At 37.0% G+C, this 24,652-nt stretch overlaps 1 protein-coding gene across 1 annotated transcript in view; it reads right to left on the bottom strand.

The window, feature by feature from the left end:
• PSME4 (proteasome activator subunit 4) overlaps window positions 1-24,652 on the bottom strand; it is a 69,198-nt gene that overhangs the window by 43,454 nt on the left and 1,092 nt on the right. Inside the window, exons 2-12 of the mRNA XM_055815935.1 lie at window positions 17,879-18,019; window positions 17,202-17,318; window positions 12,263-12,307; window positions 10,715-10,864; window positions 9,469-9,532; window positions 6,158-6,232; window positions 5,578-5,700; window positions 5,001-5,093; window positions 3,821-4,086; window positions 2,086-2,272; window positions 1,305-1,394 (exon numbers count right to left, since the gene is read on the bottom strand). Coding sequence (XP_055671910.1) covers window positions 1,305-1,394; window positions 2,086-2,272; window positions 3,821-4,086; window positions 5,001-5,093; window positions 5,578-5,700; window positions 6,158-6,232; window positions 9,469-9,532; window positions 10,715-10,864; window positions 12,263-12,307; window positions 17,202-17,318; window positions 17,879-18,019 — 1,351 coding nt within the window. The remainder of the gene's footprint in view (window positions 1-1,304; window positions 1,395-2,085; window positions 2,273-3,820; window positions 4,087-5,000; window positions 5,094-5,577; window positions 5,701-6,157; window positions 6,233-9,468; window positions 9,533-10,714; window positions 10,865-12,262; window positions 12,308-17,201; window positions 17,319-17,878; window positions 18,020-24,652) is intronic.

Genomic DNA, 24,652 nt, shown 5'->3' on the forward strand with positions numbered 1-24,652 from the left:
CTGCAGCTCAGGGACAACGAAATTAATCTTCCAGTAGCTGAGCATTCAGAATCTGTGCCATCTGTAGCTACTAGCTGTTCTCTGAGCTACAAGAAGAGTCCTCTAGCAGCAGACAAGACATTTTACACAGCAGTTGCAACTACCGTCATGGACACTGCTGCTGCCTCATTTGTAGTATGTCAGACATAGCTTCACTATTTGTGCCTGAACTCCTGTATTAAAAGCAGAAGCAAAAATCTAGTGATGAGTAGAAACAAAAGCTATTTCCCAGTCTCTCCTGTATTTTTTTCTCAGAACAATGCCAGAGAAAAGGAGTGCAAGGAGATCTAGAATTCGAGATGTCTGCAAACAGCCCTCCAAAGCAGCAAACAGGTGGGCTGACTGTGTCTAATAACAAAGGCGCAGCAAAGGAGAAAAGGGAGCTGAGGGCTCGCTGTCTTATGACAATACTATCTCTTGATTGGAAGAGATTAATAAGCATCTGAAGAGAAAACAGTAGAATCTTAATCAGAAAAGACAAGCATGACTGCAGGAACACTTTAAAGAAGAGCAAGCATTTTGAAATTATTTCCCACAGGAGGAAAACAGCCCTGAAAAGTGAAAAAGAACATTAGTTTTTTCAAAAATCACTACAAACAGGTGGGGGGGTTTTGGGTTTGTTTGTTTGGGTTTTTTTAAACACCTATGAAGTTTTCAAGAGGAGACCAAACTCTTTCCAGAGTCCCCCAATCAGTTAAGTTACCTCTTAACTCATTCTAAGACAGACGAGTTTTGAACTAGAACTGATGTATATACATCATCTGCTTTATTTTTTTCTTTATTGTTACCTTAATGTTTTATGGTGACAGGAAGTTTCAAAAATTTAATGGTAACAAAGCTGCTATTTTATTAGACTCAGAAAAATTTAGATGGCAAGGGACTGCTGGAGATCATGTAATCCAACCTCCTACTCAAAGCAGGGCAAGCTCAGAATCAAATCACACTACACAGGGCCTTGTGCAGCTAAGTTTTGACATAAAAATATTAGTGTTTCAATTTAAAAAAATATTTATGTGACAATCTATGACTGAGAAGCAATTGTAAGAATACGTGGCCAATTTGCACGCTGATGTCAGTGCTACAACACTGACCAGAAGCAAACATGAGCCACATCTTCGAGGTTTTTGTTGCATTTTTCTTTAACACAGTTACGCACACGAGAGACAGCAGCAAATCTGTTACAGTTCTAAAGAAATTACTACGTTGTTAGAAATTAAACTGAAACCTAGGCTAATTTTGTTTTTATAACTGCAAAGCACTCTTACCTCTGAAAGATCATCTCGTTCTTGCAATACAGATGAACAATCTACTAAAGGCACCAAAGTAGAAAATGTTGCAATGAACTGGAATGTAATCTGTTGAGAGTTGCAAACAGCTCTTTAGTAAGTGTTACTGTATTCTACAAATTAAAAAGTTTTTGCAATTAAGGTATGGGAGCTAAAGCAAATCATTACATTAAAAAAATTCCAGAGCCTAATTCTTCCACTGCAAAGATTCAATAGTTATTTCTGATTTCACATATAAAACTTCATAGTCAGCACTGCAAACATGCCTCCATTTTCTAAGTAAAGTAACACTGATTTTGGGCTGAACTTTAAAGTTTCAAAAACCCTATAATGTTTACATTGTTTGAATAGATAATTAATATGAATTCCAGAAGATGTGGGCTTTTAGGACCTAATTTAACAAAAACCTAGTGATAAAGGTCTTCCTACTCATCTTAAAAAACTAGGAATATCTGCTGGGAGCTTTGGAACATCTATTTTATCTTGTTTATTTAGAGCTGCCCAAAAAGTCAAGTAAAGTGATTATCACAATTTGGTGTTAAAAGATTCACTTTGCATTGTCGAATAAGCCAAAAGCACTATCGTAAGTTAGAGGCTTGTAATATTAATTTTTTACAACTAAAATTGTGCAGGAACAAAACCAGGCTAAGAACTGCTGGAAAGATGAGTTACTCACTTTCATACAAATGTAAAAAAAGCTATCAGAGTGAACTAGTTGGCTAACTATCTTCTAAAAAAAAGGTAAGATTTATATACTCACCATACATTTACTGAAGTCATTTGGATCCACTCCAGGCAATGCTCTCATCAGTAGAGGTAGCATGTGTGTTGGACCTTCAGGAAACCACTTGCCCCCAGACACCAGACTACGAGCTACTCCAATTACACAGCTTAAAGTAGCTGTGAGCTGATGAGGTTCTGTCAATGTCTCAAGTGCAGGATACGTTCTATAAAGTTTAAAAGCAGTCATATTAGGAACAATAATGTTTCTAAAGTCTTCAATGAAAAGTGGATTGTATGTGTTATTTTCTACAGTAAGGCTACACAATTTCTGCAAGAAAAATTCAAGCTAATAAATGGTTCCAACAGTTTTTTCTCATCTTTTTCCAATGAGCTTATTAACACTGCTCTATTAGAAAATGTTCATTTGGTCAGTCCTATTTACAACAAATTCAGGATTAAATCATTTGTTAGCAGTTGCAGCACAGGAATTAACAGCTACATGGGCTCCTACGTTCAAAGCTATGATGATTTTCATGTTTGAGCTTTAAGCAAAAGCTAGCTGTATACTTCAAAGTGTAAGGTTCTTGTGGCAAGTGTGAGATCTTGCCTTGACTGCCTCTAAATAGAGAAGGGATACAGTACTTGATGTTGCATTAAAGTCCATACCTCTTTAATAAAAACCCCTAAGTTACCGTAATTTTGAAACACTTTTCTTACACTAAGTACTTTTACCAAACCGCTAACAGTTCCTGCTGTAATCCACAACCTACAGCTCAAGCAAGAGTCATAGTGCTACCCCTGCTCTACGTCATCCAAAGCACAAAGGATCTATCTACATCTACTGAACAAAATGAATTCAGAACTGCAGCCAAGGCAAACAGACCAGTGATAGCTTGAACTACAGAGCAGAGCAGACATTCAGTCTGCTCTCAAAACAGAAAAAGCAGTCATACCCAATATAGGCCTGTGTTGCTGTCCTTCTTACAACTGTTATGCTTGAAATGTTTTTATATAAGAGCAGGTTTATGAAGTTTTTACAAACACTTGAGTCAGTAAGGTATGGAATTCAGGAAGGGCTCTTCAAGACAAACTCACTTCACTATTTTTACAATACGAGTTGTTCAAGTACAAAAGTCTGCATAGGAGGAGGAACATGGATAGGGGCAAGGAAGAAAGCTTTTCATTGGGGCAGGAAGGAGTTACATTTTTCTTTTGGAATTTTAGGCACCAAGGCATTAGTAATAGTACAGACTAAGTATTTTACAATAGCACATACTTCAGTGATTCGCTTATGAAGTCAGAAGCAATGACAGTGATTTTAAACAATCTGTAACTCAGACACAAAACAGAAATACAACATTTATGCTTATTACTACATAAACCCACAGTGCCATCATTTATATCTGGCTCAATTGAAACCTAGTGGAAAAGTACAAGGTGCCTCAAAGTTGCTTTTTCAACTGTTCCACCCACTATCTTATACAAAATGCTAACAGAAATGCAAACGACCTGAGGACTACTCTATCTTGCACAAGCTATGAACAGCTTCCAGAACTATTCTATTTGCCAGATGTTTAAAAAAAACAAACCAAACCAAATAAAAACCTAAGTCCTCCCTCACTCCCTGTCTTGACTCAGGGGGAGCATGTATTAGCAGCCCCTCCCACTGCAAGCACTTGTTTGCAGCAAGGAAATTGTTTATCAATTAATATGACTGCTTTGCTACTTATTTGTTTGGAACAGGGAAGTTGCAATGTTTCTGCAGAACTTACTTCTCAAGTACAGGTGGAATTACTAATTCAGGACGCATCAGTGCAAGGTTCTGCAGAGCTTGGGCAGCCTCCAGGCTTCCAGTTTTACTAAACATAGCCAGAAGAACAGGTTGAATAATGCATTCTACAAAGTCTGTAACATCTTGATCAGTAAGTTTATGACTATCAGGCACAGGAGTTAACCATGTCGTTTTCTTGTAGCGCTCACGATGCAGCCTTCTGACAACACCACTGGGTAACCTCTGAAGGAGTTTCATCAGTTTGTTCTGTTGAATACAAGAAATGCTATTCAGTTAATTGGCAGTAGCAGAATATGAGTCGCTAAGCGTACAATAGACAACTAATAAGCCAGTAACTTGAAATTACACAACTGCAATAAAAGAAAATTCGGAAGATGTTTACAAATTGTCATTAAACTTCGGTTACCAAAATAGCAATTATGCTGCCAGCACTAAACCTTAAGATTAAAAAAAAACAACAAACCACCATGAAAACAAAACATACAAAGGATATAGTCAAGAATTAAGATTACTTCACAGTAATTAAAGACATCTTCGAGAGCATTCGCTGCACATTCACAGATAAACAAATATCCTATTCTAGAACAAGTCACCTCCTTTGGCACTGCTTTAACCAGTCATGCTATTTTAATCTGTACTTTCCACCAGCTATCACAGGGAGATTCTTACATTCTCTAGCAGAAGACTCCAAGCTACACCATCAAAAAGTTATGCTTCATCAAACCAGATACGCATTAAAAAATCTTTTTGGCTTCGGTATACTCAAAGCTAGATTTCGCTAACTCGGAGACAGTAGGTCAGTAATACAAAAGCCAAGTTACACAAGGAATACTGAGGTGGTGTATCACCCTCCTTTGAAGTGCTGACTCCTTTTTCCTAGCTATATAGGAATTGGATACCTAGTTTTGGACTTCTAAACTGCACTTGTGTTAGATGTTTGAAGAATACTCCTATTAGCTGTGGTCAAAACTGCGGAATGAAAGTATGATTTGAATGACAGTACAATCATGTATCTTGAAAATTAAAGCCTCAAAACATTATACAGCAATCAGACAATCTGGCTGTTGGAGCACACAGGGCATCTATCAAAGTTTGATTTGACAGGTTTGACCATTGAAACGACAGCCAAAGTTATTCTCTTGACATGCAAAAAACCTCACCAGCCAGCGCCCATTATTTGAAGGATGGTAAAAAGATGCAATGCTATTGAACAATCCAGACAAGTGCTTCTGCACTAGTTTACTTGGTCCACCCTGTAAAATAAAAAATAATAAAAAAAAATAAGAGAATTTTATTACACGGAATAAGTTAAAATGAACATGTAACACAGCAGTACAAGGTACAAGTGAGCATACTCACTAAACACAGCAGTACCTCAAAGCATCAAATCACACCTGCAAATTCCCTCCCTTCCCCACCCTCAGCAAGCTTTCTCCATTTAATCTGACGAGGTTCACCCTAAAAGAGGGATTCAATTGTTCAGCAGGTCCCAAGTGCGTATCCACAGTGGCACTTACAGCTGGCTACTCCTTTCCAGAATGCCACAGACAGCAGCTGGGAAATAAACCTTTTCACCTACATTCCAAACTGACAGTGAAACAATGTAGTTTAACACAAAACTTCAGCAAAAGATAGCCTAAAACCATGCTTCTACAGTGAGCCAAACAGAACAAATATTAAATACATACTTGCTTAAAGCTTTGCATTAGGTTTTGTTTCACTTTATGAAATACTAACCATCATGGCAGTGATCCACATTACCGCATGTCCTACATCATAAGCATTTGTTAAAAATCTCGGAACAACAACTTGATTGCTTCCCACTGGAAGATTTAAACTCCTCAAAATTCTGGTAAATATCTGGAAAAAAAATACTGGCATAAATTAATTTTCTAATCAAAAGATGTTTGGTGGTTTTTTTAAACGATATAACTGCCACAAACATCTGTAAAAAAGTTCGTAAGCTGAAAGATTCAAAGGCTTATATATACTATTTATCTAAAGAATATCATTAAGAGCCACTTCCACAAGAACATGGGATTAGTTATACAATCAGAGAGCACTTATTTACTTCAGTGTGTTGTTGCTTCGTTTTGGAGTCCGGTGATGACAGTAACAACTTCCAGTGCTGCCTGTTAGAAAAGGATGGCTCACATTTTTGAAGTTAAACTTAGGTCTTCAAATGAATACACCTAATTTGAAAAATTGGGCCATGGCAGTGTAAGATCCATACACAAAATATGATTTTTTCTTAGCATAGTAACACTGAAGACTTGTCTCAAAATAGACAACAATTTCATAAAATGAGAAATATTACCTTTGGTACATAAGGATCCCAGTCTATGTACCCGATGTTGTCAGTGGCCAAGCGAGCAAAAAGATTTACTAGATGCTGAAAACAATCATAAAAGAAGGAAATATTCATTAAAACATATTCATAATAGAAGATGCACAAACATCTCAAGCTACTTGACAGATGCAAGATAAAAGCTACCCATGGCCAGTATATAATTTGTGAAGGGAGATTTCACTCTATCAGAAGCCATCAATATCCTATTTCATAATGCACCTGAATTCCTACCTTCAGGAGTCCACTTCATTACTCATCTGAGCACTGGCAGATTAAAAAAAAAAAAATTTTTCTTCCAATGTAAAGACATACTAAGAGTACTTTTAGAAGTTGTATTCATACTCTCCCTTTCCCCATGCTCTATTAATTAACATTAAAGGCAGAATGCATTCACTGCCATTTTAATTCTCAACCATTTATTGTTAGAACAACTCTGAAGAACAGTAGATGAACAACAGACAAACTTATACCTGAGCTGTATGTTGTCAAAGACCAGCTTGTGCTAAGAAATATCTTTTCTTCTTTTGAGCAGCCTGGAGTTTTTTCCCCTTTTTGAACAGCTTCCAGAGACCAGAAGACTCCTGGTAGTAGCTTACAGAAAGACACCTGTACTAAGCTTCAGAGTCCTTCAAACACTACCACTATTTTATCAACTGGGTGTAACAGACTATCTCTGCAGTGAGGGTTTGGCACAAACTCCAGGTGACAGTCAGAAGAGAGATTTCCCAGCAGACCCACAGCACAGCTTAAATAGAGTGAAAAACTCAGAACAGGCTCTAGCTTGGTGATTTCATTGACTTCTCTAACAGAAACCTGCTACCTACTTTTGCAGCCTTTACATAGAGGACTATTGGGATTGGTTCCTGGAAAACGCCCCAAGGAGTATTCTGAAGAACGTGAGCCTACCAACACACACATAAAGAACCCTCTTACATGCAAGAATAAGAGAGAGAGGCTCTGTAGAAGATTAGGAGGTTTGGGAAGAGGATAAACAGGTATCCAAATACAATCCACTTTCTGGCAAGGAAAAGGGCCCAAAGTGCGCTATCCACTGTGGCTGCCAATGCATCATCCTGGTTCTCAATAACTTCGATCATAAGAAATGGACACACCATGCACACAATTTACAGTAACTCTGAGTTGGAGCAGCTTAGCAAACCCTTATGATTGTCAATTCATCTTACGGTGCTTCCTCACCAGTAGAGCACTCTCCTGTGAGCTGAATATGGATACCAGCCTAAAATAGCATCTATATATAGACACTGAAGGAAATTCAACCACCACATCTTGAAGGACTATTTAGCTTCTGCAAGATCCATCCCACTTAAAAGTGTGTTTGCCGGTGGTGATGGCTGTTGCATTTGTAACTTTGGTTTATATGTTATCTGTGGCTTGTAAAGGTCACAGGCAGTAGCTGTCAGATGGGGTGGCAGTATGTGACTATGAAGAATTAGATACTCCATCGCTAGAAAACAGCCTCATGAGTACAAAAGGGAACTGAAATATGTCCTCAGGAAAGAAGGTTTTCAGAAATAAATAAAAAAGGAGATGAAGTCTCACTCCCATATCCTAACCAGGAGAAAGCACATAATCCACCAACGCTCCTTTTATGAACTTGTCCAAACACAGAAATACCTATCAGGCTTCCAACAACCTTGATGCTTCTGTCAGTATCGTGAAGCTAAAAGCGTGAACCTTAAATAATCCTGCCTAATTCAGAGACAGATCTTCACACAAGAGTTCCCTTCTCAGTCTGAAAACATGATAGCTTTGGAAAACCTATGAATTCAATTCAGGACAGTCACATCTGACACAGCCTGAAGACAAGCGTTACATTTTCTTAAATGATCTACCTTTTTCATTTGATACTAGGAAATACCCACTGAAAAAAACCCTTATCATGCACAAAGGCAATTGATTCCATAGGTTCCCTTCAAACAGCGAGTCTTAACTCCTGCCAAAGCAAGCTAAGAAAAAGCTTGCAGCATACAGAGGCTTAAATTGGCTTGCATAGTCAGAACCCATATGTCTAATTATCTGCATCCAAGCTTGATGAAATGAACAAGCCTGCCCTTAAGAAGTGGACAAGACAGAGGAGGAAACAAGTAGTGAAAACTGTCAGAATACACTGGGAGAGGGAAAAAATATCAGAGATCACTTATGAAAGATTGTTTATGTTATTTGTTAGTCTGTTTGACAGAAACAAACCAAATCATGATATTAAAGTGTAGGCTGTCATCCTTCTGTCAGAAAGAGTAGACAGAACTATGATTTTTTGGATAGCCATCAGAAAGATGCAAAAGTGTCTACAGACAATCTCAACTAAAACTTTGGCAATCACTCCTGTTCAAATCTGGACAATTGCCAACTGTTGGAATAAAGACTGCCTGCCTTCATTTGTGAGGAAACTAACTCAAACCAGAAAGACCTACACACAAGCCTTTTCACAAAGAAATTGCCACAAACAGAAAGTGCTACAAAGGTAGCATTCAACAGTGTTTTGGAAATCAACTTTCTCCAAAGACTCAGAGAATTCGTCCTTGTGAATATAGGCAGGAGATTAGCAAGAGGAGCCAGATGGTCAATAAGCTTATGTTCATACTGAGTATGGAAAAAATCTGGTAATATGCCAAGTTTCACTGCAGTAAAGCCAAGGCACAGGTCAGCCGACAACAACAGCACCTAAGCTGCTGGTGGTGGTGTCTCAAGCATGAGATTTTATTTTATTTCCCAAGTTTGTATCTAGTTATATGAGACACACAAAAAAGGCAGACAGGTACATGGTAGACTATTTTCCTTGAAAAATATTTTGGCCAAGGGGAGTACAGATTCTTTACTGTATCTAAAATAAGGATGACAACAACTCATTGCAGTCAAGGCAAAGCATTAATATTCAAAATCAGGGATCAGGAAAGATGTGTTTAGATATAAAAGATGGGACTTTACAAAATTATAATTTACAGAAATCACAATAGCACTTTGCATCATTGTAAGCATTAGCAGGCAGTCTGGAAAATGCCAGCATTCCCAATGCTGGAAAGAAAAGCTGGCTGAGCTAGCCATTAAACAGTGTTCACCAAGCACAAGCGCAGTCTCATTTATTCAATCAGTAACTGCTTGCTAACAATCATGGAATTATTGTCTCTGTTTTCTTGTACTAGTTAAAGCAGAAGGAAAAACAATCCATTATATCATTGTTTGACATCAATGCCTTGCAAGCACATTGTAGGAATATTTAAATGGATTTCTTCTAGTGTAGGTGAAGAGTAAATACTTACCCCTTCCCATTGGGGAAGATTTTGAACTGACACCCAAAGGCCTATAAATTCATCAAACCAAAGCCTGCAAGAGAACAGAATCAAAATAATTTTCATGTTGTAAAAGCAGCTCCCTCACTGGATATTTATCCCTCACTCTACCAGGTGGTCACACGAACTCACCTGCCCCTCAATTCATTCAACAAGAACAGGGATCAACATGGACAGACTAGTATCACTTTGCCTCGCAGGGTATTCCCCCCTACCCTCGCTCTGATCCTGAGTCTCAGTCCTTGCTTCTTTTACTTCTCCTCCTCTTATCCTTTTCTGACCCACCCCACCTTTCACACACGTGGTTCACCAGGAGTTTCCTTACCTACTTCAGCTTCACCATTTCATTACATATTGCCATCCCAACACAAGTAAACCAAATGAAAATAAATCACACTTCATTTCCCTCGACCTTAAAACCTAAAGTTTGTCCCAACTGACAAATAGTTACAAGTGTCATTAGCTTCTATACTGAATTCACCTGAAGCCAAGGATGTAAACCCTCTATACCAGTCCCTTGCTTAAATTCACCTTTATAAACTAAATTCACTTCCTTCCTTGAAGCTTTCACTAGCCCTGTAGCACAAATGTACTTTTAACCTAATCAGCCTAAATAATCACTACATGCACTAAACGTCACTGGTTTACGTTTCTAAGTTCAATAGTTCTACCTTAAAGACGATCCAGATACTGTCCCGTCCTGCAAATGCTTCTCCTTTAATTCTCTAACTCACTTCCTATAGCGGTCTGCTGACCATCTCACATTGCCACACCTTGACAGTGAATCGAAGACTTCTGCTTCACAATCCCTTATTTTTAGTTACAGCTGTACTTTAACCTACATGAAGGACTCATCAGAAGCTACCCTAAATTTAATAGAAAGCAGGACTTAAAAGCTGTGCTATGGTTAATGATTTTTACTTGTGAGAGTATTCCTTCAGAATTAAAGTGCACTTAACTCAATTTAGTTTGCTTTGTTAGTATACTGTGCACTTTCCTCTACAAAAGGGAGAACTTATTAGAGAATAGGTACTAAGATTCTCCCAGGTTACTTTTACAAAAGAATGGCTGAGAGAATTTCTGTCTTGAACTCCTTCCAAAAACGCTGTTGAAAGCCGCCATTCATTTTGTTGGTTGACTTCAAGTCATCTTGTAAAAGATAACGGCTTGCATTTGCAACAGAATACTGTATCAACAGATATTGAGTTACACTTACCTGAAACCTTTCTGGTGAAGTTCAGGGGGAAGGGTAGTAGGTAGAAATAGTTCGAAGTAGGTAATAGCCTTTTGCATGGTAACATCAAATGGACACATTAAAGGCCTCCATTCATCTAGCATCTCTGCAGTGGCATCTTCAGGAAAATATCTGAAAACAAAGAAACCATTAAACATACGCAGACTTAGCTTTAAAGCTTGGGTCTTTTAAAAATGTTCTTATATTAATATATACAAGAATAACATATATATATGTTAATATTATATATTAACATACAGATGTTATATAAAAATATATTTTAAACTATCTATGCATTTGTCATAAATTTTAGTTTTACAGTAAGACTGCATACCCAGGGTCAACAGACAGGCAGTCCTCAACTCCACTTAACCCTAACTGTGTTTCAGGGAGATAAAGAACGTTACGATGCATCATTTTAAGACCACAAATGTTAGATGATTCTTGTCTGGTTGAACCAGAAAAGATTATGTATGATGCAAAACCATTTCAGTGTGAAGGCTGGTCAAAATCAAACAACTACTATCCACATGTGAGGCAACATAAAAAAAGATTACTTAAGGCACAAGGACATCTACCAAAACATTAGAAGAATGCTAGTTATTTATTTTAAAATAAACTAAATATTCATGCAATGCAGTATTTAAAATGCATACCAGACAACTGTTCACACAACATAATTATTGCAGTTGATACGGGGCCAACTGAAAGCAGTATTATCAGTGTCCCAACCTTAAATCAGAATTTTCAGGAGGCAATTACAACTTTTTCATTTTAAAAACAATCTGTTTCAGTGACTTACGTATTTATTACAGATACAGAAAAATCAACACGGAAAACTAAGGGGTTTTATTTAGCTACAAACCCCTATTTATATGGGAGAAGTATAAGGTGGTTTTATTCTTATGTTCCTCATACTAACAGTATGTGTTTAGAACAGCATCTCCTACAGGAATGCTCAATGGAGTAACATCAGTATCTGAAACACCTGCTTCCATGAAAGCAGATGCTAATGACAAACAGCCATATGAGTGGTAAACAAAAGAGAACAAATCCCTTCTCTGCATCTTTGCAGTATCTTAAGCTGCTAAAAAAGTCATTTGGTGCAGGGAGCAAGTCTGGTTCAGGCACACACATTCCCAGTGAACAGCCCAAAAGAGCAAAAGCAACAGTGGCCTTATCTAGTGATATCCTGGCTTAACTTTTAACAGATTTTCAACCAAGACTGTCAAAAAAGACGCGAACAACCTTACGCTTTGTTTAAATATTATAACATGGAGCCTACTTGTGATTATGTTTTCATTTTAAGCAACCTATGAACGCGAGGTATTGATCATTCATAATGCAGTAAAACAGAAAAGTCTCTACACTCCACCCCAAACTTACTGAGTTGGGACAACATCAGCTAAAGAATGACTAGTAGGGTGGGTTTTTTTGGTTTTTTTAACACTTTTCATCCCCCTCAAATATTAAAGATACAGGCTTAAAAAGAAAAACAAAAACCACCAAAAACACCCCACAAACACTTACGGTCTGCAGCTCTTCACAAGTGTTTTCAGAACACTTTCTACAGAACTGAAACAAGAAAGGAAACATTAGGGACAGCGCATTACCAAATTTCAGTGACAACATAAAATAAATATTTGCTGATTTTTCCCTCAAGAACTTAAGCTAATGTTGATGCAATTAGATGTCTTCTGTGAACATGCAGTAGCTAATTGGCTTCTACACAGACCTGATCATAACAATTAAAATTGCTCTGGTAAACTCCCAGTTCTACTTTTCACATACTACTCTTGTATCTATTGCATTTAAGTGAAAAGAATTATTATCACTTCTTGTAAGTAATATCCTGCATTTTATCCATGAACAACCACACAACAAGGTAGCTTCTTGGGGAAGTTGAAAACACAAACAGAAAAAATGTGTTTATGGACTTCTTAAATATTTGCAAGATAAATAAAGGCAACAGACTTCAGACAGTTGTTATTGTTAGACTCCAAACACCACATCTGTCCTTTTCAATCTGTTTTTGGGTTTTGTCCCATGTTTTTAAGAAAGAGAAGTGAACTATCTGCAAATAAATGGGTATTTCATTAGCTTCCTTCACAATTCACAGCTGATTTTAAGAGTGTTGTCATACATAGCAAAAACTTACTTGAGAAATCATGTTCATATGACTTGCTACAGGATGCCATCAAACTATCTAAAAAAGACTAAACCTCAGAATAAACTCAAAGACTAGAAGGGAAGGGGAGAAGAGAGAGAGAGAGAGATATCAATTGAACCATAAAGGTAGTAAATTGTCATGTTCTTCAAACCTCCTGTTTATTACAAGACAAGCTCAAGACTAAATTGCATTTTTACGAAAAAAACATTCCCTGAATGAAAAAAGAGTGTTCTGGCAGAAGAACTTCCTACATCTCCTGTAGACTTAATAGAAAAATTGCATCCTTCAGTCCACCATTAAAAAACAACATACAGAAATGCTATTTTGATCGGAAAAGATGATGCAAACATATCATCTTCATAGAGTTTTACCAAAGATCAGCTTAGGTCAATTAATTTTGAGAGACACAAATAATGAGCATGCACACACCCTCTCTCTAGTCCTCCACAAAATAAACTGATCCCACGCAAGCCAGGAGAAATATAAAATGGATAACCCACTATTTCCCTTCAACACCTCAACATTCAATGAAGCCAACAAAAGCCCACCCAGCCCTCATAACATTATTTCAGTTCAAGTAGCACTCTAGAAGATGCAAAATTTATACATTTCATACAACACTGACAAAGTAAATTCATGACCTCTCCCAGAATGGTAATTATGAGCTGGCTGATAGCTTCTAAAATTTGAAGAGGAATGCATAACAATTCATTAAACAAAAACAAGATTAAACCCTGCAAGAAGCTCATAAAGATCCTGGGCTAAAGTGAACACCATTCTTGAAAGAGTTAGGAAATAGATAACAGTTGTTCCAAGCGTTGATAAATAAAGCATGAACCAGTAACATTCCTTAATAGCATTAAAGATTAACATGAAAAATGTTAATGTAACAAACAAAAAAGCTATCCCCATACTACTGCACTCCACTGAAGTAAACTATTACTAAGAACTTGAAAGAAAGAGGAATTTTAAGAAACACTGATGCCAGAGATCATCTTTCAAATTCACAAGCTTCTGGTCAGATCTCAGCATTTGTTAGTGTAAGAGAACAAAGAAGGACTGGAAGGGATGTCCCCTCCTGTCTTCTGATGACAAATTTACAGTGGAAGCTAGAAAGAAAAAACAACAGCAGACAACTGTACACAAAGAAAGTTCCATCTAAGACACAGTTCAACTGCAGACCGACTACAGAAGACATCTTGTCAGATTCCTGTTTGATGACAACTTAGAAAAGGACAGCACAACACAGCCGAGGAGAACAAGAGACTGCTGGTTACTGCTTTTGTTACCACTTTGAACCAACTCTCGAACTCTTTCACAGTGGCTTCTGTTCCACTTTTGGCTAGGCTTTTTGCATAACTATTACTGCAGAACTAATTGCTCATCTAGTTATCGCACTCGTGTATTCCTGTACAGTACTCCACCACTGAACCTATCCATGGATTAACAGAGCACAACAGCAAACAACTATATACATAAACCACACTGGACTGATCAGCCCACTGTAGTTTGTACTCCTTGCTCAGTATTTAATGTTGACCACTTGGATAAGGTATTAAAACTTTTGAAATCAAGAGATAATGAAGCTACTTACACTGGAAGGTATCTCCTATTAATTACTGAAACAACAGCATATTTAATGAGATAAATAAAAATTTCTCATCCCATTCAGTTTCCTTTTCTTTTAATTCCTCCTTACTACCTGAAATATTATTAGCTCACCATTATATTATTATTATTGTCTTGCTGCATGGGTATATTAAAAGACACCCAACAATACTATTAACCCCTATCATTAGTCCTCATTTTGGAACTACACGATTATTTTCTTCTTTTGGGAAGAACAGGACCATATATTTGTAAATCTGGGAGTTTTTCCCCCTGCATTTTCAAAGAAAAATTTTGTTTTGTTTTTGTTTTGTTAGTTTGTTCTTTGTTTGTTAGTTTATATGTTAAAACAATTAACATATAAACTAACAATGTTAACTCTTTATCAAAAGATAACTGTTGACTTATTGTCAAAAAGCAGTAAAAGCACATTTTTAAGTTTTTCAGGACAGATTTAGGCCTCAAGTGACTTCTCACCCTGCAGCAGGCACTCCATTACAAAAGTTTAAATTCAGACAATGAAGAGCAGCGAGCTCTAGTTTCACAAATTATTTTAGTGGATTTCAAACTACAGTGAGCCAAATATCAGTATCTCACTGGATTAGTACAAATAAAAATCTCTTCCTAAAAAAACCCAAACAAAGCAAAAAATGCTGCAATTCCACTGCACTTGTACCAGTTTTCTGAAATTATAGATATATACACACCAAAACTCCTGGTATGGTTTTCACTGCAAAAATTCACAGTAAACTCTTCTTTGAGAGACAAAGTTAAGTTTTGTTTCACACTTCACAGCTACAAGGTTGTTGCTGGATGTATTTTCCAAAACCTATGACCTCACTGCTAAAGCACTTTCCATGATTTCATCGTTTTTAATAGTAAGGTACACTTACTCTGTGTAACATGCACTCCTACACCAACACTGATTTTGTCCATATTCAGACACAGCAATTATTCAAATGTAAAATTTATTTTTCATTTGACCCTTGAAATATATATATGCTGGTTAAATTAGTTAGCACAGAGCCACTTTATCAGCCACTTCACACACGCTATCTTGTTCCCCAATTAGAAAGGTTCACATACAGTGCGACATTCTCATAAACAGTGGTGTAATGTTAACATTGGTTTTCCAATACAATTATTTATGCAGAAAATTACACCTGTGTGACAAGTGTTACAATCTAACAGAACATGCAGAAGATTACACATCGGCCAGAGCTGAACAAAACGAAAATTCATTCTTACCACCTATGTAATACATTAAGCACAAATGTTTTAGGTGAAGACAAGCCTGGTCGATATGAACTGAATGTAGAAAAAGAATAAAATTAAAACAGTAGTTAAATTAACAGCTATAAATTAAATCAAAGTATCTCTTGACTTTCACCAAAAAGATACCCCTCAAAATTGACGTTAAAAAAAGAATGAACACCGTATGAGAACAAATCGCACTGCATAGTAAGATGGAGTGTCTGATATCTAATACAGTTAATAAAAGTAAACCATTTCAGACAGACCATCACAACTGATGCTTTCCTCCCAGCTTAACCTCCTCGCCTCTCTTGGAAAAGTCCCACCTCACTACACAAGTTTCTCACGCAGTAAATGAGAAGCGACTAGACAACATCCCCACAGAGCAAAGCATGCAGTTTCAGTAGGTGCTGGCATATGCGTACAAAACCAAACTAAAATAGGCTCTGCTCTTTCGGATTTTCACTTACAAGTAGTATCTGCAGTTAGCAAAATAATGCAGTTTAGCAGAATTATTTTTCCAGCTACGTAGGCATGAGAGAATTTCAGCATGAAATGCTCTGTAACAAGTTACAAGGCTACATATACTTTCTGTTTGTGTCATTTATCAGCAATAGAATCTTCCACTCAGTAAAAGGAATCAGTGGTAGTACTTCAATATCCCTGGGCAAAACAAATTCTTTTTAAAGCTAATTAAGTATTTTCACCTGCATTTCTTTATCTGAAGTTTCAATTCAAACAAACATAATGAGTTAGCCATGCAATAACTTTTATAATCTGTAATTATTTATAGAGCAGGACATTCTCTAATTGGAATTATGAGGAAAACTGTCAGACAGGAAAGGATTGGCAGCCTAAGAAAAGCAAAGAAAACAACCAGTAGAACATTTTTAAAATTAACTGGAAAAAAATTGATTTGTCCAGATCATATCATCACTTTGATGATACAGATAGGTGTATTTTCTATAGAAGGCACTTCGTTTTTCTTTGTGTACATACTGATTTACACCTAGATTAGATACTGGGAACAATTACAGTACATATATTTAAGAACAGTACCGTTTCTGTTTTATCCCCAAATCCTTATTGTGTTATAAAACAGAACAGTAGACACTTAACGTGAATATTGTTAAAAATTTAACATAAAATCTGTTAAACCATGGGTTATCTTCCTAAGTAAGTTGAAGACCTGTGTTCCAGCATATTTAGACGTTAACTCAATCACATTTATGAAGAAACATCACAACAAACAATTCATTGGCATAAGGATATAGATTTAGTACAGTCTTGCATGCAATTATTTGAAATATACTTCACAAAAATACAAGCAAAATATTTACCATATCTCAAATTCCAGATATTAAAAGCAAATTACAAAGTACTTTCAAGCATTACACGTACTTATAGTCTATCAAATGTTTTAGAAAGCAAACTTACTTGGGAAACCAGTTTAATCCAAGATGTTCTGTTTTGGAGTATAATATCCTCTCCAACATTTCATAAAGTGGTCTCCATGGTAACTCTAAATCATCCCTGGAAAGCAGTTCTTTTTTCCTAATAGGAGAGAAAAAAGAAAAAAAAAAAAGAGCGCTTTAGGATTAAATATTTACATTGATACAGTGCACATCAGAATACCCCAGCTCACTGCTCTGAATTAAGCTTATCTTCAGCATTTGGCACAAACTGCAGGAAGGTCAGGCAAGAAAAAAGCTAGCCATTTGCAGCATTCCTGCACGAACAGAAGCTGTCAAGATTTTCAGGAAAAGTCTGACTAAGTGAAATAAACATTATCAAGTTGCAAGAGACAGTTTTCATCCTCTCCCTGTTTGAGATTCAACCTTAACACCTGGCTCTCCGTGATGTTTCCTTCTCCTAATGGCGGAGCAGGGGTGGGGGAACCTGACATTCTTTCACTTTCAACAACACTCCTAAAGCTTTGAAAGGTCATTGCATAGTGAGAACTCTTCTTAGCCAACATCATCTGTACAGAGGAGCTTAAGTGAAGTAGCCTGTAACAGAACATATTATTACATTACAGTATATAACATTAAGCAAGAGAAGTGAGCAACTACTAAGAGATGGAAGTTTCAGTAGTCAGCAAAACCTGTACTTACTTTAACAGGTTTATCAACAGGCGTGCAAATCCTTGCATCATGCTGATCTCCAGTTTTGGAATTGTTACCAACTCATACAACAATTTGATAAAAAGCACATGATCTTCTCTGCTAAATTTTCTCCCATATAGTCGGATATATCTACAAACAAACAAAAGATGAGTCAGCAATATTTTTAAACATTTCTGTTTTATTTAAGACCTGAGCCAGACTCCATCTGACACTCTGTTTAACAAAAAACTAAAACCTGGTTCACAAGTCCCACAAGTAAGAATCTGAAGATATATGCCAACGGAAGGTTGGCAATGAAAACTTATCTACAGAAAGAAAAAGAATGTCCAAATAAAGTCCGCAGTCTTCTAAGATTCTACAAATAGCATTAACTTCATGCTCACACCAGATGCCACAAAACCAAGGATTATACTCTTTCACCTCAGCTCAAAAAATTTCTCATTTAAAAAAACCCCACCAAACCACAAACAAAACAACCCAACAACTGTCACAACCAGCCGTATTATACTCTATCCTTTTCAGCCAGGGCACTTTAAGGAGGAGACAAGACACAATCCAGAAGATAATTAAAAAAAAAATAATAAATTAAGTCAAGTCCAAATCTGATAGCTTCCCGTGAGGCTGAACAATTGATTTAGACACCGAGCTTTGCTGGTGGGGTGTCCCACTGCTATCCCTTACATTTACTATTTTAAGAAAGTATAGAACCATTAGGACTAAGTCTGGAAGAAGTGCTTGCTATTTTCAAGTTGAGATTGAAAAAAAAAACCACCCCATGTTCAAAGTCTTAAAAAATATTCCATACCAGCAGAACCACAGCATTTTACACCTCACACAGCTGTAAATTACTGCTTGCCTGGGAAGCACACTTTCCTTTTTACTACTGCTCCAACTGTTCTAAAGATTCATAAGAAACCTCACTAATATACTATCCGCCAAGCAGCAGTTAGACAAAGCATACAACATACGAACCTATATAAAACAATTTTTTGAGAAGCCTATTCATTGATTTTGTTTAAGATTTAGAAGAGGGTGGACTGATTTGTTGCCAAACATACACCAACAGAGCATCAAGGCTTGTTCTGGTAATGTGAAGAATGCCAGATCTCACGCGCTTATTTGGTATGCAGGGCAGCACACACCGCAGAACCTTACAGCGGAACCACCACGTGAAAAGATTAGGAAAGAAACATCTTTGAAGGACACCTACTTGGAAGTAGTAGAGGCCAGTTAATTTTAAAGGGGCAAACATTAGCAGCTACTGATCAAACAATAAAAACAAACTGTCTTGATTCCTGAATTTGGTTTCTGAAAATGACTCCTGTAACATTAAGTTTAGTTTAACACTACATCTAGTTTACTTTCAAATGCTTCATGCTCCTCTGTAAACTTTCACTCCTCGCAGCACTGCCAGTGGGAGGACTGACTGCTTGAGAAGTAGAATTCAGATCCCCTAATAAAACATGCTGACATGAAGCACACTTCACTCAGTGACACATGGGCACCTGGGACCTGAACTCAACTGCTTGAGTATTTTTTTCTCACTTCCCCACATCCCCATTCCTCAATTCAAAACGAAATCATCTCTGAACTTTGAGGATCACCCATAGCTAGTAATCTTACCAAAAGGAGTTAAGTTTCCTTAAATATACATATACCAAGACCCCTGGCTCCTTCCTCACAAGATTTTTTTTTTCCCAACCTTCTTCCTCCAGTTTCCTTTGAAGACACTGCAAAACAGCTGCAGGGCTCTGGCAAACCAATAATCACCAGTTTTCAGAAAAACAAAATAAAAAGCCAACCCACTCTACAGCACAATTTTCCACTTCTCTTTCCCCATTGACTTCAAGGGCAGATTTTTACATTTGACGGGCAGTATTTTCACTAATGGTCATTTCAACGTGTTTTACTTAATTCAAATACAGAAGGAAACAACAAAATACAGGATAACCCACCCCTCTACCACAGGAACTTAAATTACCTGGATGGGCCAGAAACACTATCTACCTATAGAATTACACCATCAACAGCTGACCACCTACACTTTTCACATGCTTCAGACTACAAGCAAAAAGAATCCTCGGGGGTGGGGGGTGTGACACCTGATTTTGTGAGGATATAACTTAAACTTATTTTAGTTGTGGTATTTTACCTTCTAGAAGTATATGTTGCTCATATGCTGTATGGGAAGAACCCAATGTGAAAGTCTGGAAGCTTTTTTCAAGATAAATGAGGTAATAATCAGGACAACACAAAAATTTCATAAAAAGACGTAAGAGCTATTCCCAGACTTTCAAAGGAACAGCACATACTTGGAAAAGTCTTCTAAACTGATCAGGCAAATCACTTCCCATGACCATGAGAGAGATGACAAGCCACACAGTCCTATCACTCCCACATAGTCATTCCCCTTAAGTCTTCACTTACTGTTTAATGAAAGTCAGTCTGATGCAATGACCAAACTTTAAAGTTAGTTTGTAAACAAAAGTGTTTGTACTTTTCATGACAGTACACATCTGGAAAGGAAAACACCAATTACACAGCAGCACCAAGGGCTCATTTTGCTGTGGAAACAGAAGGTTCTGAAATAAGTTTAACCTTTAAAAATTTCCATTCCATTATCTTTCAGTCATATGCCCTTGCATGTACTTCACTCTCAAATCTAGGTATAAAGTAACAAAGAATACTGGATTCATGTCTTCATGTATAACAAAAAAACCCCCAAAAACCCAAAAAACCACAAACTTCAGGAGCCTGAAAAGTAAGTCCTAACTACAAAGAAACACTACACAAGAGAGCCAATTAATCTGTCAGCGTTGCTATATATAACCAAAAATAAAATGTTTGGCTGGTTACCTCTCTTGACATTTGCTAACCGCAACTCTATTATACAAAATGCTGTTTAATTAAGAAACAGAATAAGGAGTAAAGTACACAGAAATGTACTAAACACAAAGATGTCACTATGCCCAAGAAGCAGAACTAGATGCCAAATTGCTCCACTGTTTACAGCTTCTTTATGTAAGAGGGTAGGCAGATTTTAAAACTGTCAATTACTTGTCTTAATCCAGCTGTGCATTAAGACAATGACAGAAGATAATTACTTCTAGAAAGTGGCTAATCATCTTTTCCTCAAGATCAAATGAGCAAAATCTACAGAAGGGAGCTGCAGTATTTTCAGAATACCCCCTCACAAAGGATGAAACAGCACCATTACTAAATTAAAGAATATAGGCAGAACTTCCAGCATCCTGAAGGATGCCTAGGGGCTGATCACACAGATGCATGATCATCATATAAATGATAGCTCTTCAGGATGAAAAGAAAATGTTAATTGCATTATTGGGGAAAAAAATAATTCTAAAACTAAATTGCTGCAAAACAAAAAATAAGACTTCTTATATGAAGGCAAGTAATGCCACACTGAGGTAATTCTGGAAATCTTAATTCCACTGCCCTTCTGATTCCTCCTGGAAGAAAACTGTCAAAGGCTTTATGAGCTGTCAACATCTAACAGTCAGTTGCAAAAAGGATAAATAAGTTGTCCTTCATTGTGCTAGTCCATTGGGTTCTGATTTGGAGTTCAACTAAACAGAGGAAAAAACCACCAAAATCCACATACCCTAAAAAACCAACCAACCAATCAATCATGATTAGGAAGTGAAAATTCTGTTTGGAGCTCCATCCTTTCCATACAGAGTACAGGATCTCTGGAGATTACGCAGGGGGAAAAAACCCAACAGAACCGGAAAGCCAGTTCCCTGTTCTAAAAGTATTAGGTATCCAATCTCTCGCTCCGCCTTTACAATAGATCTATTTTTAGGAAATGTACTATCATATCAAGTGGACATCCTAAAATGCCCTAGAAAGTTGGCCGCTTTGCCACAGTTCAAAATTGCCTTCACTTACAAAGCCAAATAGAGCACTCTCCTACATTCCTAGCTATCTGTTTTCACAGGACAGGATTATGATTGGTCTAAACCTCAGTTTTTGACAAATGATATGAAAATCAATGAATCATGCTCAACAGGACTACTTAAATCACATGTACACATATATAGTATACACACAGACCCCTTATACATCCAAAAGGAAACCCTGTATTTTTCTGATAAAGATGAGAGAGAAATAGATGTAAAACAGTATTTATATGCAATAGTGAATAAAATATTTCAGCAAAGTCCCACTAAGATGTTTTTATCCTCACTGTAACTTTGCATCCTGTCATTCTAATTAAAAACTGTCAAGCTGCATTTTTTCCACACCTTACAGCAAGGCACTTAAATGTCATTTCGTAACAGGCCTATACCCAACAATCGCATAAAATAACATTGTCAGGAACAGAAATTGTGTCCCTCAGCTCTAAAAGCTCTAGCCTTGCCTACTGAAGTAGAAAGCACAGAAAGAGATCTGTGTGTTTTCCAGGCTGCAGAGGCAACTACTTGTACAGCAACTATTACATGTTCGTATTATACTATTATGCTCATTTACAGGCTATGTTCTATTAAAAAAAAAATAATAAAAATCTACACACAAAGTTTCTATGTAAAACGTGAAAGAGGGAAAAATTGAAACAGCAGCCTAGTTTTGACCTAGAGACCATAAAAGAGTATGACGCAAGTCCATTTAAGCAAATTATTTTGATGCAACCTGCTTTTGCCACACACACACTGCAGCAAGTTATACAACTGAGGTTCAGTCTTCTGCTTTCACAATCGGATTAGTGTTTTATAAGATACAGATTTTACTAGCCAAAGTTGGAGGAATCTTGGGGTGATGATTACAGATTTAAATGCAACCTTTGAGACAAGCAGTTTTACTTGCCTAAGAAGTCCCACTAAGTCATGAGTTAACTAACCCCACTATTCCTGTCTTCACGGGAAAGTTCTCTCACCGTACTCCACACAACCATCCCAACCACAGAACCAGTTTGCATCACTGAAAATTATGTGTATGAAAATTATGCAAATCAGCTTACAAACACTATAGCTGATAAACTCCAATTCTGCTTTTTTCCACGCCCTATTCAGCTCGTGACATCAGACAGCTAAAACAGCTGCCCCTAAGATAACTATGTGCAAGTCATGTTTTCAGCTGTTGGGAGTATAAGAAATGAAAGATTTTGGGTTCAGCTGTCATCAAGAAATAGTAGCTGATACTAAATTTTTTAACTAAAAAAAATAATTTGAGTTTCACTTTCATTCTTCAAACTACGGAGTTTAATGCAGGTTGTATAAAGCTGCGAGTACCTGAAAAGGTGTAACTAAGCAAGTATATCATCTGCATGCAATTTTTTTCCTTTACTTATTGATAGGTATGTACATATTACAATTTTGTATTAACAATTATACCTGTGCAAGAAATAAATTAAAAGATACGTCACCCACAGTTCTGAACTACAAATTATTTCACATAACATTGCAAGAACAACTGGCTCTTCTAATTCAGACATTTGCAACAAAGTTAAGTAGCAATCATACCATTATGAAGATTCTGGGCTTCTTCTTTTTTGGCTTTTTTTTTTTTTTTTTTATCAAACAGATGTGCTATTTATTATAGCTGGCCAGCAAGGAAAAAGATATTAACTTGATTATGAGATTAATCACCTGCTATCAACAGACAGTAAAACTTTGATTTTATTATCATTATCCTATAATTAGACTTAGGTATGACATCAGAACACCATATGGTTGGAAGTGTTTCATCTAGGCCTAAACTTTTATTAATGTATGTCATTCCGCAGAAGTACCTTGTCAAGTTAAACTAAGTAGTAAAACATCTCTCATGTAAACTACACCAGCTTATTTTTAAACCAATCCCACTGTTTCCTTCGCTGCTACATCTCAGCATATTCAGTCTTGGTGCATGTAACATGCCACAAAGAAATCTTGGGACTAACAGGCATCAGACAAGTTGCAAACGTAGGCAATAAATTCAAACTTCAAAGAGTAGGTGGAAAACCACAAATTAGAGCCTCCTGACCTTTCTGTGATTCATAAAGTAGCATAGCTGCGGTTCTCAATAGGCTAAATTCACTGCCCTGAAGCCTAAACTGGTCGCAGTAATTGCAGTTTACAGAGTAACAGGGTGATTCTAACACATCCCTGCATATTTTCAAAGGACTCAAGTACCACATTTAGCCTATTCGGCTACTGGTAGTAAGAACTGCTACAGTTTATTTCAACTTGATTACTATATGAAGTTCTACCACGGGTACAAAGCCAACAGTTACCACTGAAACCAGTATGAGCTAGCAGATAGCTGGGGGGAGGGGGGGGCAGGAAGGGAAAGAGCATTGAACTCATTCCAAGCAGGTTCAAACTGTCACATAACGCAAACATGTGAGTCATTTTGCAACCACCAATGTAATTCTATCTAAGAATGCCTCTTGGCAAATATAAAGACACTTACATTTCAATACATATGTATCAAACAGATTTGACTGCCAAATAGGTACTAAAATCCGAATTAATATTAAAAAAAATTACTCATGTGAGGAGGAAAATTGTAAGTGAAGATCTCAAAATTGTACAAAACACACATATTTAATCATTTCTAGCACACAGGAAACACCATTTATGAAGGCACACTGAGCGTTCAGGGAAAAAAAAAAACACCCCACGGTAAGCATCCACAGAAACAGGATCTACTAATTGAAGCTACAGGAGTCATTGTCACATGATGCCACTTCAGTGCCAGAGTGCCCAAGACAACGAAGTATGCTTTGTAAAATTCACTCAGAGAAACCTGTGTTCTACTCGG

Source organism: Falco peregrinus, chromosome 11, assembly GCF_023634155.1.
Source record: "Falco peregrinus isolate bFalPer1 chromosome 11, bFalPer1.pri, whole genome shotgun sequence".
NCBI lineage: Eukaryota > Metazoa > Chordata > Aves > Falconiformes > Falconidae > Falco > Falco peregrinus.